Source organism: Euphorbia lathyris, chromosome 3 (assembly GCF_963576675.1).
Source record: "Euphorbia lathyris chromosome 3, ddEupLath1.1, whole genome shotgun sequence".
Taxonomy (NCBI): domain Eukaryota; kingdom Viridiplantae; phylum Streptophyta; class Magnoliopsida; order Malpighiales; family Euphorbiaceae; genus Euphorbia; species Euphorbia lathyris.
Genome location: NC_088912.1, coordinates 50,479,965 through 50,498,268, shown reverse-complemented (window position 1 = coordinate 50,498,268; position 18,304 = coordinate 50,479,965). Strand labels below are relative to the sequence as shown.

Here is an 18,304-nt window from a genome sequence, read left to right as displayed (position 1 = left end):
ATAACTAAAAAAAAATGAAACTTCTTCAGTTTATTGATAAACTTATTCGGTATGTATAATGTGACAGTTAAATACCAATAGAACTTGATTTTTAATCTTTTTGAAAATGTGTGGAAACATTAAAAGTTATATTTATATTTTATATGTTAGGTTAAATCTTTAATTCACCCAAAAACGTTACATGTTCAAATTTGAGTAGTAGTTTATTTAAGAGAAAAATTGATAATCTTTCAAAGAAAAAAAAAAAAGAAAAAAAAAGGAGAGAGAAAAATTGAAAAGAAAAAGAAAACAAAACATATTTCTCTCTTATCCCCCACTTCAAGGCAGGTGTAAGAAAAGTGAAGTAAAAGAAAGGAAAGTGAGGGATGGCCAATGGCCAAGATGAAGCGAGTTTGGATCAGTTGCCGGCGGCTTTGGTGGCCACCGTGATGACGAAGCTGGATGTGGCTTCCATATGCTCCGTCGCTTCCACATGCAAGACTTTCAGGACCTGTGCTTCTCACATCCTCACGTTTATCCCAAATTTCCACCTTTTTGTAGGTTTCCTTTTGAATCCTTATTAGACTCTTTCTTCAATTCGAAATTTAATCTCATTTTCATTGGATTTTCTATGCAGGATATTGCACTACCAATAGATTTCTTGAGTCCTCTTTTGCCGCTTAATCCTTATCTTAGTAGCTTGAAGGTCGATTGCGCGCGCCTCGATGATTCAGCCAGCAATATTTTACTTCGCCCTTCATTGAACGAGCTTTGCCTGCATAACTGCACGGATTTTAGTGGAAAATTACTTTCCGAGATTGGAAGAAGATGTCCTAATCTAAGGTAATTTTGCATGTACTATATTGCAATTATCTTATATGTTTGGGATCAGGATTAGGATCACAAAATTGAAATGATATTTAAGATGGGTAATCCTTTTACTGGTAGCTTTATATGCCTGGTTTGATTTCAGGTGTCTCTACTTGGGTTCCGTTGCTGAAAAGAGAGGGCGTGCTATTCATATATCTGATTTGGAGGAGTTACTCGTTGGTTGCATGCAATTAGAAGTAAGGTTTAGATGCAAAAATAGTTAATAAATATCAATTGAAAGTAGCCTTTGGCCACTTTTAGCCCGCGAATAGAATCAATAGATTAAATTTCTATAAGAAAAGAAAGCCGGGTTCTTTTATGCTGGAGGGGACATCAATACCCCTCTTTTGGCACAATCTCATATAATTCAGCTCATTTGTATCATCAAAGTTCTTGGTGACATTCTTTTGTTGTATAAAAAAGGAAGTTGTTTGTAGCGCCTACCCATATTTAGCGGGAGACTTGAAACCTGTTTAGTTGTAATGTTTAAGTCTATTGGTGTCTCCTCGAATTGTGCAACTCCATTCGTGCCATGATCAAGGTTAAGTAGAACCCAGGTTGTATTGAAATCCTACCAGATATTAGCAGGTTGATGTACCCTAGGAAATCGTGAAACTTTTGTATCTTACTCAGGATCGGCTTCTCTCTCTCCCTTATCATTCTCTAAATCACACTACCGCCGCCACAAGAAGTGATTATTGAGGTTTTAGCTAATTGCCTTAGGCTATAGATCTTTGATGCATGTAGTTTGTGCTTTGTCATGTAAACTGACAATGATATCAACCCCATGTTGCTGTTAGTTCAGGCCTTGTCTAGATTTTCCTCCCCCTGTTTAGGTATGTTTGCACTCGGCAATAATTTGATAAACTATAAGAGAAGGTTGAATAAGAGGTTTCAGATAGAGAATTTCAATGTTCTTTCTATAAAGTTTTATTTATTTACCCTGCTTTTTGTTATTATCCTACACATAATAGAATTATCTTTAGGTTTTTGTAAATTGGAAACAATTCCCAAGTACCTATTGTCATGAATGTGTGTTTGCTAGTTATACATGGCTACATGCACCTGTGCTGCAATTACAAGCATAACTTTTGTTTGTCTTTGGGTTCTTAATTTGTTGGAATCGTTTCCTGAGTACTTAAAGGCTTTTCTATTATCACGAATACATGTTCGTTAGTTTTACATGGCTACATGCACTTGTGCTGCAAATACAAGCATAGTTTTGTTTTTGTATAGAATATTTTTGGCATTAGGGACAGTTTGTTCTTGTAAATTTGAGGACAAGAACAACAGAAATATACAAAGTTTATTGAACTGTATTACTTTTCTTTTTACTTAACTGCAGTTGCGCAGTCAAACTGCTGCTCTTGTTTGGAAATTTAGCTTTCTGTTTAGTTGGCTAATAATGAACCAAATTCAAGTACAGAAACATTATGAATCAATTGAGCCTACCCTAAAATACTCATGCACCCAGTTTTTACCAAGTCTAAGCAACATAGATGGTGGTCAATTAAGTCTGACTCATCAGAAATCAGAAGTTACGTAAAATATCAGAACAGAAGACTAGAATCTTCGAAAGGCATCTCAAATACTTGAGCCTGTTCACTTTCTTGAGATTAGAAGAGAGTCGTCAATTGTATGCAGCCTTATTCCTACTTGTTCTGCAAAGAGAATATTTGCTGAACTCGAGCCCAACCGTTTCTTCACAAAAGAGCAACCAACTGTTTCACTAAAGGCTTGTCCTCAAGGATATTAAAAGATAATTTCTTCTTCTTTGTGAAAATGCTATCCGATCTCTGATTTGTTACTTGTGTTATTCATAATGATCAAATGAAGAAGAACTACGTTTGGTTTTCATCCATTATATGCATCTGGATCTTGAGGGTGGATCTTGGTGCAGCTGGTAAGGTTTCTTTTGCTTGTAGAAAACTAGAAACCTCTTAGCTAAAACTAGGTTCTGTACTTTATGATCCTCTACCAACCATTACAAAACAAGAAGTGCATTGTGGAAAATCTTTTTTTATAGGCAGATGTGTAAGTTCAATCTCAAAGAGCAAATGTCAGTTACATAAACTAACTTTTGTCAAAATAAATATAAATTTCAACCAGGTGCATAGTGCATAGAGGTTATGATATAAATTTATACACATTTTATCATTGCAGCCGTATGCAGGATTTCATTTATCTATGTCAGGCCATTTTGAAAATACGAACTTTTGGTGCAATAACTAACTGATGATGAGCAATGTCTGCATAAGGGAAACCCTTTCTTGAACATATATTTCAGTCGTCAGTAGAAAGTGAATGGTTCAAGTGATAAAGCAGCCATGCTTTGTAAATGGAGATAGTATAGTGTAGTGTACTAAGGAACCCTTTCTATTTTATGTGCTAGAGTTTATCATCGTCAGTTAGTTTGTTCATCTACAGAATTTATCTGCAGTTCACATCTTAAAATTTAACATAACTTTTTCTGTTCTAGTATTATATATTTCTTCCTTTCAGACATTTTTTTTTCTTTTGCAGGGGTTGACGTTAATGTTTGATGTCTCATTGTTTCTACGCCATAATTTCGCTCGAGTTTGGGCTTTAGCTTCAGAAAAACTCACTTCCCTTGAGATTGGTTATGTTTCATCAGTAATGGTAACTGAACTGCTTACGCCAAGTACGGGACCCCATAAATCACCAAACAATATGCAACCCCCCATTTTGCCTCACATTCAGAAACTAAGCCTTTCAGTAGACTATATTACTGACACTATGGTTAGCACAATATCAAAAGGTCTCGTGTCTTTAACACATTTGGATCTTCGAGATGCACCCCTTATAGAACCAAGAATTACATTTGACCTGACTAACTATGGCCTTCAACAGATTAATCGGTATGGAAAACTGAAACATCTTTCATTATTTCGGAGCCAGGAGTTCATCATCACATATTTCAGAAGAGTTAATGATCTTGGAATCCTCTTGATGGCTGATAAGTGTGCAAACATGGAAAGTATATGTCTTGGTGGCTTTTGTCAAGTTACAGACACAGGGTTCAAAACAATCTTGCACTCATGCTCCAGCTTATACAGGCTTAGGGTGTCTCGTGGGATCCATTTAACTGATCTGGTTTTCCATGATATGTCTGCAACGTCGCTTTGTTTGACTCATGTTTGCTTGAGATGGTGTAATCTCTTAACCAACCATGCAATAAAAAATTTGGTCTCAAACACAGGCCTTAAAGTTCTGGACTTAAGAGATTGCAAGAACCTTGGGGATGCAGCCCTTAGAGCTATCAGCATTCTTTCTGAGCTGAAGATATTATTAATGGATGGATCTGATATAAGTGATTCAGGATTGTCTCACTTGAAAGGGAGATTCATGAATTCATTAGTTTCATTGTCTCTGAGAGGTTGCAAGAGGCTTACAGATAAATGCATTTCTAATCTATTTGAAGGTTGTTCTAAACTACAATTGCAGGAACTGGATATATCAAATCTCCCAAATTTATCTGACAATGGAGTTCTCTCCCTTGTAAAATGCAGAATACCAATTTCGTCACTTCGAATGCGACAATGTCCACTGATAGGAGATACTTCAGTGATGGCATTAGCCTCGATGCAGGTTGAGGAAGACAGAAGGCATGGAAGTAGCTTGCGGTTGTTGGATATATACAACTGTGGAGGCATAACACAGCTGTCATTCAGGTGGTTAAAGAAGCCGTATTTTCCGAGGTTGAGATGGCTGGGAGTGACAGGAAGTGTAAATAGGGATATTATAGATGGTTTAGGTAGAGCAAGAGCATTCTTGCATGTGGCATGCCATGGTGAAGAGCTGGGGATTGATCAATGGGACAACTTGGATAGCATGTACATGCATGACTATGAAGAGGTAGATGAGCTTGAACAATGGGCTTCTAGAGGGGGAGTTTGAGGATGATGATGATGCAGAGATGCTTGATGCTGAGATTAATCCATTAATGTTGGAGTAGGAGTATATTGCTTCATTTAAATTAAATTATCCATTTGTAAGTATATTTGTGTTGTGGTTGTATTGTATGTACTATATATACGTAATGTGTGCTGTGAAAGAAACCCTTGTTGTATTCTCAACTTCATTTTAAACATATAGTTCCTGAATGGAACTCTACAATAAGAGATGTTTTCAATGTTAAATTTCATCAAGTAAACATAACATAATTCTTTGCAAATAGCTGGTGCTCAGGCTTAATAACTTGTTGAAGGAAAATGTTATGCTTATCAAAACAGATTGATAAAATTAAGAAAATATTTTATCCTCTTCAAAATAATTTTTTAATCATTTTCTTTGGTATCAACTTTCTCTTCCACTTATTTTTTTCCTATTTGATCCAACAAATCTATATAATAAACGGGGTGGATAGCGGGTTAGTCAGGTTGATTCGTTTAGTATTTTTTTTTTTTGGAAAAATGGAAAAGGGTAAAAGCACCATGCAAAAACATGAAAAATGAACAAAATGAGAAAACATGAAACACACACAAAAAATAAAAAAGGTGATAAACGAAAAAACTGGAAAAAAAATATGAAAATGAAAATGAGAAAAACAAATAAAGACAACGAAAAGCGGATTATTTGTTCATTTTTCATGTTTTTTTTTTGTTTTTTTACATTTTGTTCATTTTTTTTCTTTCCCTTTTTACCTTTTTTGTTTTTCGTTTTCACAGTTTTTTCCTTTTTCTTGTATTATAATAAAATATTTTTATTGAAAATAAAAATTATAAATAATTATAACATTATTTAATTTAATTTAGTAATAAAAAAATATTTTTATAAGATGTAAATATTTTTTACCTTTACCTACTATTTTCCAATAATATAAATAGAAATTTAGATTTGAAAAATTATTTACAATTATGTTAAATACTTATGTAAATTGATGTTTAAAATTTATAAATTAGAGTAAAAAATTATATATATATATATATATATATATATATAAAATAGTGATATATTAAAAATTAAATTTTATAATATAACTTAGTTCGTAGTTTTATAATTAGATATTACATTGGGTACACTTTAGAATTCATCATCAATTTAAGTGATGTTGGAGACATTGGCTGTAATATCTTCAATTTGACAATAAGGTCAATGGGAGGTGAATCAAACCAGCTATTTTGCAGCCTACAGAATAATTAAAAAACAAAAACAAAACAGGATTAGTAAATCAGCTTCACTAATGAGTGGAAACAATTAAATACGCTTTTTTTTTTTAATTTAACTTATTGAATATGTTAATTTTACACCTTCCGCTGGAAGACTGTACAAAACTAACCGAAAAACCTGATTTTTAAAACCGAAATCGAACCGAAAAATAGATTAACTGAAATCAATGGATTAGGTTACGGTTTTTTATTTCAAAAACTAATGGTTAACCGAAATTGAAAAGTAAACCGATTATGTATTAATACATTTAAAACTAGTAAATATATATAAAGCTTTAATTATCAATATATATATATAATAAGGTATTAAAATAATATAAAATTTATTTGTTTAGGTGATTTTCTTATCAATCCATTTAATTCGGTTAACTATATTTTGATTGATTTATTTTTTTTTTTTTTGTAGGAAAGGAAAGAAAAAACAAATCAAAGCCACCTAACCCGGGATCAGCCTGGGAAAGCTGACCCCCACCAAATCATCCAAAATCAGGGACGAAATGAAGCACAGAGGAGAAGAAAAGGTTGATTGATCTATTGAATTTGAAGTTTAATATTTTTATTTAATAGTTAAATAATTATATATTTATTTTGAAGTGAATAATTATAGATTTAAAGTGATTTTTTATATGAAAAGTCATTAATGGTTAACCGGCCGAAATATAAGTTAACGGACCGAAGTAATAGATCAACCAAAATATAGTTAACCGAATTAAATGGACTGATTAATGGTTTTTATTAATGGATTGGTTAATCGACCATGTGCATCTCTTTTGCTATAGGATTCACAAATTAAAGTTGTAAGATATGGTGCAAAAATACTCATAATGTTTACGGTTAGGAGCAATTTTGCCCTCTAACATCTAAAATTGTGCAATTTTATTTTTAATGTTAACATTAATAATTAAGAGCAATTTTACCTCTAATGTTGACATATTGGGTCAATTCCAAACATCATAAAAATATAGATGTTTTGTTTTTTTATTCTGCACTAGTTACATATCAATTAATTCTTATAAAAAAGTTTGACGCTTTTTGTGAGTTAATAATAGAATTGGAAATTAATACTTTCAGATTCGAAGAAATATTTGAATTTTTTACCAACTCCTACAAAACACGGTATATATATTACTTTATTTTTTTCATATCTATTCATATGTTTGTGATCTTACTAATAAATGATAAAATGACATACATGTGAAATATAGATGATAAGATATGCGACTGACAAGACGGTTTGATAAATGTTTTTTCAAATTAACTCAATTTGTCAATGTTGGAGTAAAATTGCTCTTAACTGACAATTTTAGGGGTAAAATTGAACAATTTTAGATGTTAAAGGTAAAATTGCTCCTGACTGTCACCATTAGGAGAATTTTTACACCTTAGCCCAAAGTTGTATTAATCAAGTTCGGTTTGAATGGTAAGATGCTGCATTAAGTTAGAGATTTCAGATTCGAATTATAATGTACACAATAGACTTTAAATGAATTGATTAATCGAACCTAATAAAAAAGTTATGCATAATTTTATATAACTATTATTTTTAATTAGAAAATTTATTTTAAATAAATGAATTTGATAGTGTATAAATATAAAATTTAATTATAAATAGTAGTATTCTTTTCGTATTATTCAATTCTAGATTTACAAAAACCCTAGCTCTACCATGCTAATTTGATGAATACCGATGTTGCATCCTTTGATATTTTAATTTCTGTATTTTGTTATCAATTTTTATTTTTGGCCCCTCTATTCATTGTATGCTGCAAATTGTTTAGGCTAACCGCTGCGTTTTTAAGATTTAATTTTTGTATCATTTAAAAAAAGTTATTTTGACCCCTTCATTCCTTGAGCTTTGGGCATGCGTCCCTCCTATCCATACCTAGGGACGGTCTTGGAAACAAGCAATTACTTGCTCATTACTAAAATTGTCATTTGCAATGGTAGTAATTCTCTCACGTTACAAATAGTCAATTACTCAACTTAATATGACTGAGCTATTTGTATCAGTTTGATTGATGACCCGTTACAACTAATTGAAATGCTGAAGTTTTGTGGGCTTCATAACAAACCGATACAAATATAGGGAAAGATCAAACACCTCTTGATTCCATAGTAAAGTAAAGCAAAACCAACTAATTACGCAACAATATTATTTGATTCAATGTACATCAATGAATAAACTAATTCTGCAAATTGAACACTTCAAACGAACAAAATTAACTTTATTAATTTTCCCGCATAACGAAAGATGATACAACTCATAATAATCAGACAATATAGAAAAATTATCGCACAATAGTTCATCTGGAAATGGTTTTTCTTTAGCTGAATAATATCTGTTTCTTTATTTTCAATACAAACAATGTGTGATTTTCCTTGATTATCCTAACTTATATTGTAGAATATGAGGTAAGTATCGTCAACTTTATCTATACTTTTAAACAATCAATAAATACTACATCTAACTCCAGCAACATAGCTTGCACATTCTTCCCACGAAGAATATATTCCAAGTATTTTTTCCATTGAAGACAGTATAAAACTTGGACTGCTTCTTTTTGTTCATTTTCTCCATGTTCTTCTTCCTTCTATCACTATGCCATTTTTTCTTTCACATGACACAAGATACATGACATACATTTGTTTTCGTGTCGTCTGAATATTTTTCGTGACAGTATTTTAACTCTATATCATCTGAAGGCGAAATAAAAAATACGCTCGATTCTTAGATGACGTTACAATTACAGAATCCTGTCATCCAAAGAAAACGCGTGTTTTTGTTAAATTTCACTTACTCATCAGATGATACCTGCAATAAATGACTGTCATTGTATACGGAAAACAAAAAAAGCGGCAAACGAAATTTCACTTATGCGGCCATACACCAAATTTAGGCGCTGGATGGTTTGACTGAAATTTCAGCTGGTATATAAACCTTGTATCTCACCCAAAAACCCATTTTCTAGGTTACACAATCTTGATCCCCTCTCATCTCTCTATCTCCATGGTTGATTCATGCAATCAATGAGCTCGAAACACGGTATTGGTAAGTATCTATTGATTTTCATTATTCCTTACTCTCTCTTTTCCTCATCCGATTTACTTTTGTGTATGTCGATTTCAGCAGCTAGAATAAGGATCTATTGATTTTCAGTCCTTGAAAGGGTTAGATCTCTCGCTTAGATACGCTGATATTATTGTATTCATTGTTAGATTCACCGCTGAGAAGCTTGGGTCTTTATCTTTTTTAGCCTAGGTCAATACAGTGTCGGTTGCTGAAGATGTTCTGATTTCTTTTTATTTGAACATAATATTTGCAGGGATAGTAAGAATGCTACATGCGAAGGCTGACTGAAGAGATTGTAAATCAGTTCTTGCGTTTAGCATATGGGAAGATTTCTTTAACTTATTGAGTATATATTGTTGTTATGTTGGTTTGAACTGATTGGTATGTATGATGTTGTTGTGGGTGGTGCTGCTGAGATAGGTTTGCAATATATCTTCCACTTGGCTTGTTATCTGAATGAGTATGTGTATGTATATGAAGCATGTTGGCTTGTTCATGCTTGATGTTCTACTTAGGAAGCTAGAAGTGATTGAGTATGTTTGATGTACTATTTAGGAACATAAAACTCATTTATTTAGGAAACTAGCCTGATTTAGTATATATATTGTTATGTGGGTTTGAACTGAGCGATTACATATATGTATGATGTTGTGGGTGATGATGAAATGATTGGTATGAATTGATTGGTTAGATATCAACTGTTTAGGAAGCTAGGACTCATAGAGTTTATGTATGAATGATCATTACGCATGTGGCTGATTAGGCATACTCTAAAGCTTTGAATGTTCATTGTGATTGACAATACTCTTACATGGCTTGATATGTGTATGTCTATGAAACATGGCTTGTTTGATGTTCTGTTTAGGAAGCTAGATTGATTGAGTATGTGTATGAATGTTCATTTGGGCATGTAGCTGATTAGTTACATGTATGATGTTATTGTGATTGGTCATACTCTTATGCTATGAATGTTCATTGAGTGAAATAATGTTCATGCATACATCATATGGTTTGTGAAGCATAGTCATATGGTCAACCTAAATCTCCATTACTATGTATCATGTCACTTGGCTTGTTATGCTTATGGAAAAGTATTTAACATGGTGATGAAGTTGTATGATTCTAACAACACAGGTTTATGACTAAGCATGTGGTGACAGTATCATACACTTCATCACCATGCTAACTTCAGCATGAACTGTACAATCCAAGTGGCAGGTACATAGTGGTGGCTTTAGGCAGGTACATAGTGATTCTAACAACACAAGTTTATGACTAAGCTTGTTATAGCATGTTAGGCATACTCTTAAAGCTGAAAATGTTATGAATAAGTAAGGAATAGACATGCATGAATAAGTTGTCTACTTGATATTATGTTTAGGAAGGTAGCTGATTAGGCATACTCTTAAAGCTGAAAATGATGAACTTGCCTGATTCCTTTCTATTTTAACATGAGTTATGCTGATGAATATGTAAACGGTTATTTATGTGCATTGTTATTAATGTTCATTTTGGCATGTAGATATGAATGTGTATGTGTCTATGTATGAAGCATGTTGGCTTGTTTTATGTTCTGTTTAGGAAGTAGAACTGATTCAGTTTATGTATGAATGTTCATTGGGAATGTAGCATGTTATGTGTCACTTGAATATACATATGTTTCATATCAATTTAGGAATAGGCATAAAAGAATAAGTTGACTACTTGTTATAGCATGTTATGCGTGACTTGAATACACATACATATGTCTACTTGAATAAGTTGTCTACTTTGTATTGCCTATCAAAAAAGGATAGCGTGCAAGGGGGGCATTATGATGTGACGTGCGAATAGCGTACAAGGGGGGCATGATGCGCGAATAGCAACAAAAGGAGATTTGGATGCTAAAGAAACACTGGAGCTGGATGCATGGAGTGGAATACTGGAGGGGCATGGAGCCAACATTGAAGATCAGATTGATTACCAAGTAGATTTGTAATCAGTAATCATTCTGTTCTTCAAGATTGGCTCTATGCCCATCTAGTAGTCCACACCATCCAGCTCAGTGTTTCTTTGGCATCCAAATATCCTTTCTATTCGCATATCACGCCCCCCTTGCATGCTTATGATGTGCAGATGGTAACCAAGGATATCTGGATGATGGACAACCATTAGAGTTAAATGGCGTCGAATACTGGAGAGGCATGGAGCCAACATTGAAGATCAAATTGATTACCAAGTAGATTTGTAATCAGTAATCATTCTGTTCTGCAAGATTGGCTCTATGCCCATCCAGTAGTCCATACCATCCAACTCAATGGTTGTCCAGCATCCAAATGTACTTGCTATTCGCACATCACGCCCCCCTTGTACGCTATTCGCACGTCACATCATAATGCCCCCTTTGCTTGCTATTTGTACATCATATATCCCCTGCATACTCTTCAGTCCATCTTCTGGCAGTTGCTACATAACCTGCCCTGTTGCTGATGTATCGTTCAGCAATTCGCTCTCGGCCAGAAAATGGCCCCTTAATGAAGGGCTCTACCAGCAGTCCATAAATATTCCACAACAGCTATAAAATGCATAGATAAATTAAATTAGACCCCAAACATGAGTAGATAAACTAGACCCTAAACATGAATAGATAAATTAGACCCCAAACATAGACAAATGCATAGATTTATAGCATCATTTTACCGTGGCAATACTATAGGAAGGGCGATCAAGTAGCTGAGGCATATATACATGCCCCAAGGGACCGATATTAGGATGATAAATTTTGGTGCTGAATATGATCTGCGAACAATAGTAATGTCATGAGTGCATTTGCATATATATGAACTGATTTCTGTGTGTTAATAAGTTCATGCATGTTCTTACAATTGGAGGGGTGGAGGGGAAATCGACAGGGAAGTCCATGTGGACTATGAATACACCTCCTTCATAAGGGATGTTTGGAGGGTCGTTCATCACGGCAGTCCATTGCCGACGGTGAGGACCTGCATATATATTGACAAGCCACCTGGGTGCCTCAGACTGGAATCGGGAAATCTACGACTCAACACAACGATAGAGGTTCCTTATACATCTATCCATGCTCGATATAAATAGAGTAAGTATAGTGTTGGGTTGTGGACTCTTGAGAATTGTTAAACGCTTCATATTTATAATGTGGGTGGGTAAGTGAAGGGTCTCAAAATGGAGAAAGGGTAAAACGAGATTAATTAGGTCTAACTGTATACGGTACGTAATTAATAAGCATCAATTGGTTTTGCAGATATCAAGACTTTGGGGATTCTAGGCAATGATGACTTAGATATGCATGCAGATCAAGTTGGATTTGGCTTCCAATCAACACCACCACGCCTCTTGAAAGATTGACGTATTGACAAATTTGGAGATGTGCATTGCTTATTGTTTTTACCTTATTACATTCAGAAATTTGTCTAGTTCAAATGTAAACAGATTATGAGCATTAGTCTCCAATAAATTTAAAATCATTGATATACAGAAATTCTTGTTTATTTGATTATTGTTCATTACCAGATTCATTCGAAGAAGAAGGCAAAGAGTGACATTTACGTTTAAAAAATATCATCTAAACAACAATAAAAAGACATTAAAATAAAAGAATATGTCATCTAAAATAAATATATTGACATGATTGATTAAGACCTATGCCATCTGATACAAGTTACTACAACAGAAATTTTTATAAAAACTGTCACCGCGAATACCAATATGCCAATTTCCCATATAGCTACTTCATATTTTTAATTATTATTATGTCATGTGATGACATTAAAGGTGGCGTTAATAAATAAAAAGATGCATCGTAACAATATTCATATGACAGTACTAAATTAGGCTGATGTCATGTATAGTATCTTCAAATGACAGAACCTAACCGTCGTCTGAATGTGCAACAGACGGCAGCGAGCCATGTGACAGATTTATATCTCGCGGGACGACGGTTTTTAACCGTCGTCTGAAGGGGTTTTGGCGTAGTGTATTATCTTCAAAAGAAATATGAAAACTGTCATCTGTGGACTTTGAAGCTTTTTTTTTTTTTGAATAAAGGTTGGGACGATACAATGGATTTTGAAGCTTATAAGTGCGACTTTTGATATATTCAATTCTCAAATGAGTAAATGTTTACAAAATCAAGAAGTATGTGTTGCATTGTTGAAAGAAAAAAAAAATATTATGATAGAGAAAACGCTTGAAGAGAACGGAATTAAAATTAAAATTTTCATATTAAACACTAATTTATTATAAGAGTATTTTAGTCTGAAGAATATCACAAATTATAACATGTACTTAATGAATTTTTTATGTATTGCCGAATTGGTTAGACGATGCTTACTTTGTTTTTAACGAAGTAAGTCTTACTTTATTTTTTACCACCATTAAAGACACTCTTCTTGCGTCGTATACATTTATGATAAAAATAAATAAATTTTATTACCAATATATATACATTTATATTAGTAATTTTTAATTTGTAATTAATTTAATTTAGTTTAACAAAAAAAATAAAAGGGCATAAATGTTAAAACAAAGTTGCAGTCATCGTCCTCCATATACCCCAATGGAAACGGCAGCAGATCTTCCTCCCGACACCTCCGACAACCCTAACAATGTCGGAGAGGACAATTCCTCACAGGGAACCGACCTCACCCTCTCTCCCAACAATTTGGAAAATCACATCAATGGAGCCCAAAATTGTTCTGAAAATCACCTCCGACACTCATCAGAAACCCAGTCTCCACCTCCCAATGCGACACTCGATGCCCCTGTTTCTGATTCTCAAGACGATTCATCCGACCCAATCCCCGAAGACACCCTCGAAGAACAACCTCCAAATCCTAATATAGATCCCAGCCGCCCTATGAAACGCCGGCGTAGAAGGAAGCGGTTTTTCACCGAAATCAACGGCAATCCATCTTTCCGACGGCAAAAGGCAGGCGGAGGAATAGGAAAAGAAGTCGATGTCGATTCATTGATCGCAATCTCCGTAGGTTTCCCCGTTGAATCGCTAACCGAAGAAGAAATAGAGGCAAACGTGGTTTCCACAATCGGCGGCACACAGCAAGCCAACTATATTGCTGTTAGGAACCACATTCTAGCTCGGTGGAGATCTAATGCATCGGTTTGGCTAACTCGCGATCAAGCACTCCAGTCAATCCGAACTGAGCATAAACACTTGGTGGATTCTGCTTATAGCTTTCTCTCAGAGCACGGGTACATAAATTTTGGGGTCACCCCTGAAATTAAAGAGACGCAAATGGCGTTGCATCAGCAGGCTGAGAGAGCCAATGTTATTATTGTAGGTGCTGGTCTTGCAGGACTAGTTGCAGCGAGACAATTAGTGGGTATGGGTTTTAAAGTTGTCATCTTGGAAGGTAGGGCTAGGCCAGGAGGTCGTGTAAAAACAAGGAAGATGAAGGGCGATGGAGTGGTGGCTGCGGCAGATTTAGGAGGCAGCGTTCTTACTGGAATAAATGGGAACCCGCTTGGAGTTCTTGCAAGGCAATTAGATTTGCCTCTTCATAAGGTGAGAGATATTTGCCCCTTGTATTTACCAGATGGAAAGGCAATTGATTCAGAAATTGATTCTAGGGTGGAGGTTTCCTTTAATAAGTTATTAGATAGAGTGTGTAAACTTAGGCAGACTATGATTGAAGAAGTTAAATCTGTTGATGTTAATTTAGGGACTGCACTTGAAGCTTTTAGGCATGCATATAAGGTGGCCGAGGTTCCACAAGAAAGGATGCTTTTAAATTGGCACCTAGCAAACTTAGAATATGCAAATGCTTCATTAATGTCTAATTTATCCATGGCGTATTGGGATCAAGATGATCCTTACGAAATGGGTGGTGACCATTGTTTTATTCCAGGAGGTAATGATACTTTTGTTAGAGAGCTAGCTAAGGGCCTTCCAATATTCTATGAGAGAATTGTGCAGAGTATTCGGTATGGAGCTGATGGGGTTATTGTTTATGCAAGTGGGCAAGAGTTTCGCGGGGACATGGTTCTCTGTACTGTGCCATTGGGTGTGTTAAAACATGGTTCTATCGAATTCGTTCCTGAACTTCCACAAAGAAAGCAAGATGCAATTCAGAGGTTAGGATATGGACTTCTAAATAAGGTGGCCCTTTTGTTTCCCTATAATTTTTGGGGTGGAGAGCTTGATACATTTGGGCATTTGACAGAAGATTCAAGTATGCGAGGCGAGTTCTTCCTCTTTTATAGTTATTCATCTGTTTCAGGGGGTCCACTTCTCATAGCTCTTGTTGCTGGGGAAGCTGCAGTTAAATTTGAGACAGTGTCTCCAGTAGAATCTGTTAGAAGGGTTCTACAGATTCTGCGAGGAATTTTCCATCCTAAGGGGATTGTTGTTCCGGATCCAGTCCAGGCAATATGTACTCGATGGGGTAAAGATTGCTTCACATATGGATCTTATTCATATGTTGCAGTAGGGTCTTCTGGAGATGATTATGATATTCTTGCAGAGAGTATTGGGGATGGCAGGGTTTTCTTTGCAGGAGAGGCAACAAACAAGCAGTATCCGGCAACAATGCATGGAGCTTTTCTTAGTGGAATGAGAGAAGCTGCCAACATATTGAGGGAGGCTAAGAGGAGGTCTTTACATGTTACTGATTCACAGAGTAACGACATTGAGGAAATGGATACGGACACAGACGAATTGAGTTTATTATATGAAAAGCCTGATATGGCATTTGGAAGCTTCTGTATTCTGTTTGATCCCAGATCAGATGATGATGAGTCAATTTCATTGTTAAGGGTGAAATTCGAAGGGAAGAAGTTGGATTGTAGACATGTTTGTCTGTATGGTTTGATATCAAGGAAGCAGGGGATTGAATTGAGTGAATTGAATGATGATGGGAAGAGGATGGAAACTTTATATTTAAAGTTTGAGGTAAAATTGGTAGGGAGGAAAGGTATATCCAGTGCTGGGAAATCTCTAATAAGAGCGGCTAGGTCTAGGCTAAGTGTTGGGAGTTAACCTTGTAGGCTTCTCAAAAATATAAAATTCTTTTCATTTGAATTGGTTTTATAAAGTTAAGGATCGCTGTCATCTGTACATTGGTATGGTAGAACTAGATTTTATAGGATCAGGCAGACTCTGTTAGAGTGAGGATGTGTATTATGAGGCAAGAGATGGAGGCACAATTTGTTTCTTCTTTTGATGGTTAAGCAAGAGAGAAACATGCTGATGTCTAATTTATTTAAAATCAAGGTTGAGATTATTGTTCTTTAGTCAATATTAGAATTTGTTTTTACAGGGTCCGAAATTGTAAAAAGTAAACCTAGTTGATGTGGTTTGGTTTTTCTTTTCCCCGTTTTGGTTTGGGTCTTATATATATTACCTGGGTTCAAACATGTAACGTTATCTGAGTCTAAAACTTGATCATGGTATACCTACAAATAGATCTTCATGGGTTGGGCTGGAGTTGAAATGTACGTACGTTGTCTAAGCTCAGCCTACATCCGATGTGAGGCTCGGGTCAGATTAAGGGAGTTAATTCTCAAACTTGATCCAATCCATCGAACTAATATATTTATATTTAAAAGTCAGATTGGGCCAGCTAAGGGAGTTAATTCCCAAACTTGATCCAATTAATATATTTATATTTAAAAAATTAAATCAAATTATGATATTAATGTATTTGACCCTATATTATATATATATATATATATATATTCAAGTTCAATCCATTAAAGATTGATTTGGACGGATGGAGTTGGGCGGGCTAGAGGGAAACGGAAAAGTATACCTGCAAAGTTTGATGAAATGGGTTGGAACGGAGTCCATCCTTTTATATAAATAGTGATAATAATGGATTCCATATGAATAATTTAAGAAAGGGATATTGTCTGCCATTTGAGTAAGGAAGATAATATTATAGATTCTGATGAGACAACATTTTCCACTTGTAATCATGTATGTCCTAGACAAAGACAGTGATGCAACTTCTTTTCTCTTAAAACTTGAACTTCAGTCAAGAATCTTTACATGTCATCGTCTAACTTTATAATCACCATGTAAAATCAACAAAAGTTACACATTGGAATATGACTTTTGAGTTTTAATTATACATACTAGTACTAGCATTTTCCCCTAATTTAATGACGGTAAATTGAACTAATCCTTTACTGTCGCAAGTAAATGTATGTTTGATTTTTGAAAGCAATTCAATGAAATCCATAATATTTGAAATGAAAACAAACTCACCTTATTTCATCTTCATGTGGATAACTGGATAAGGATGTCCTGTCCTGTCCACCTCGGATTTACTTATAATAATAAATTATTGCCACCATCAACGGAGGACTACGTGTCTTATACCTCAATTCAATATCAACTCAATGCTAGTACTACTTTTTTTTAGGGGTCAAGTCAGTCTTGCCAAATTAATTTAAGATTCCACTTTTAATTTGTTAAAGTGAATTTTATTAAACGTGTCACGGGGCCAATTACTTGACACTGTGTGGTGTTTGTTTCTTTCCCGAAAGCTAAACCAGCCAAGAGTCACACCTTATAATACTCTGTAATAGGCGCATGTACGGGTTAGGGACAAGCCATATATCAATTAGATAAAAGGGACAAGCATCACAGTAACATCACACAGACAATCCACACCAGTAATATATAACAGTAAGCAACATCATACACAAACGAAAACAGTATATGAACAATGCACGTGAGCTTTTATTAATCATAAGACAACCATATTACACCCTCAACATCCTAACACTGGTAGTAGACGGGGATATCCTAGGCTAATCCTAGCGTCAAGTCCCGAGGAGGATAGTCTCTCCCCCTATAGTGTTTCTTATGCCAACTCGGGTCCCTTTTTAGTGGACATTACAACGCTTCATACACCACTGACCCAAGTGACTTGGCACACTCCCCACTCTTTGCCCCATTACATAGTCACTCTCACTCTCTCCATTACAACGCTTATTATCACAACTATTATTACAACAACTTATTTAAAATTCTATATTTTCAAAAAAATTCAAATCCAAATGGTTTGTGTTATACATATCAGTTTATCTATATTCAATTTTGTTCTTGACTCCCTTTGTACCAATGGGTTTTAGCCGTATCACTTTACTCATCTAAAATCCCTTTCGGCTTCCATTCGTTGTAGTAACTTGTGACATACTTCTAAAAATCCCCATT

General features: G+C 34.9%; 2 protein-coding genes across 3 annotated transcripts; both read left to right on the top strand.

Annotated features, from left to right (window-relative positions):
* The first annotated feature begins 264 nt into the window (after window positions 1-264).
* On the top strand, window positions 265-5,009 carry LOC136222480 (F-box/LRR-repeat protein 10). 2 transcript variants are annotated; one of them, XM_066010256.1, is made up of 4 exons: window positions 265-536; window positions 617-822; window positions 953-1,046; window positions 3,373-5,009. In XM_066010256.1, exons 1-4 carry the CDS (start codon window positions 366-368, stop codon window positions 4,765-4,767), a joined length of 1,866 nt encoding a protein of 621 aa, XP_065866328.1. In that variant the 5' UTR covers window positions 265-365; the 3' UTR covers window positions 4,768-5,009. The 2 variants fall into 2 exon arrangements, with proteins under 2 accessions (XP_065866328.1, XP_065866329.1); XM_066010257.1 differs by lacking the exons at window positions 265-536; window positions 953-1,046 and having other exon boundaries at window positions 686-822.
* An 8,643-nt stretch (window positions 5,010-13,652) lies between these two features.
* On the top strand, window positions 13,653-16,374 carry LOC136223360 (lysine-specific histone demethylase 1 homolog 1). The gene has a single exon (XM_066011310.1). The coding sequence runs from the start codon at window positions 13,682-13,684 to the stop codon at window positions 16,118-16,120; it is 2,439 nt and encodes an 812-aa protein (XP_065867382.1). The 5' UTR covers window positions 13,653-13,681; the 3' UTR covers window positions 16,121-16,374.
* The last annotated feature ends 1,930 nt before the right edge of the window (window positions 16,375-18,304 follow it).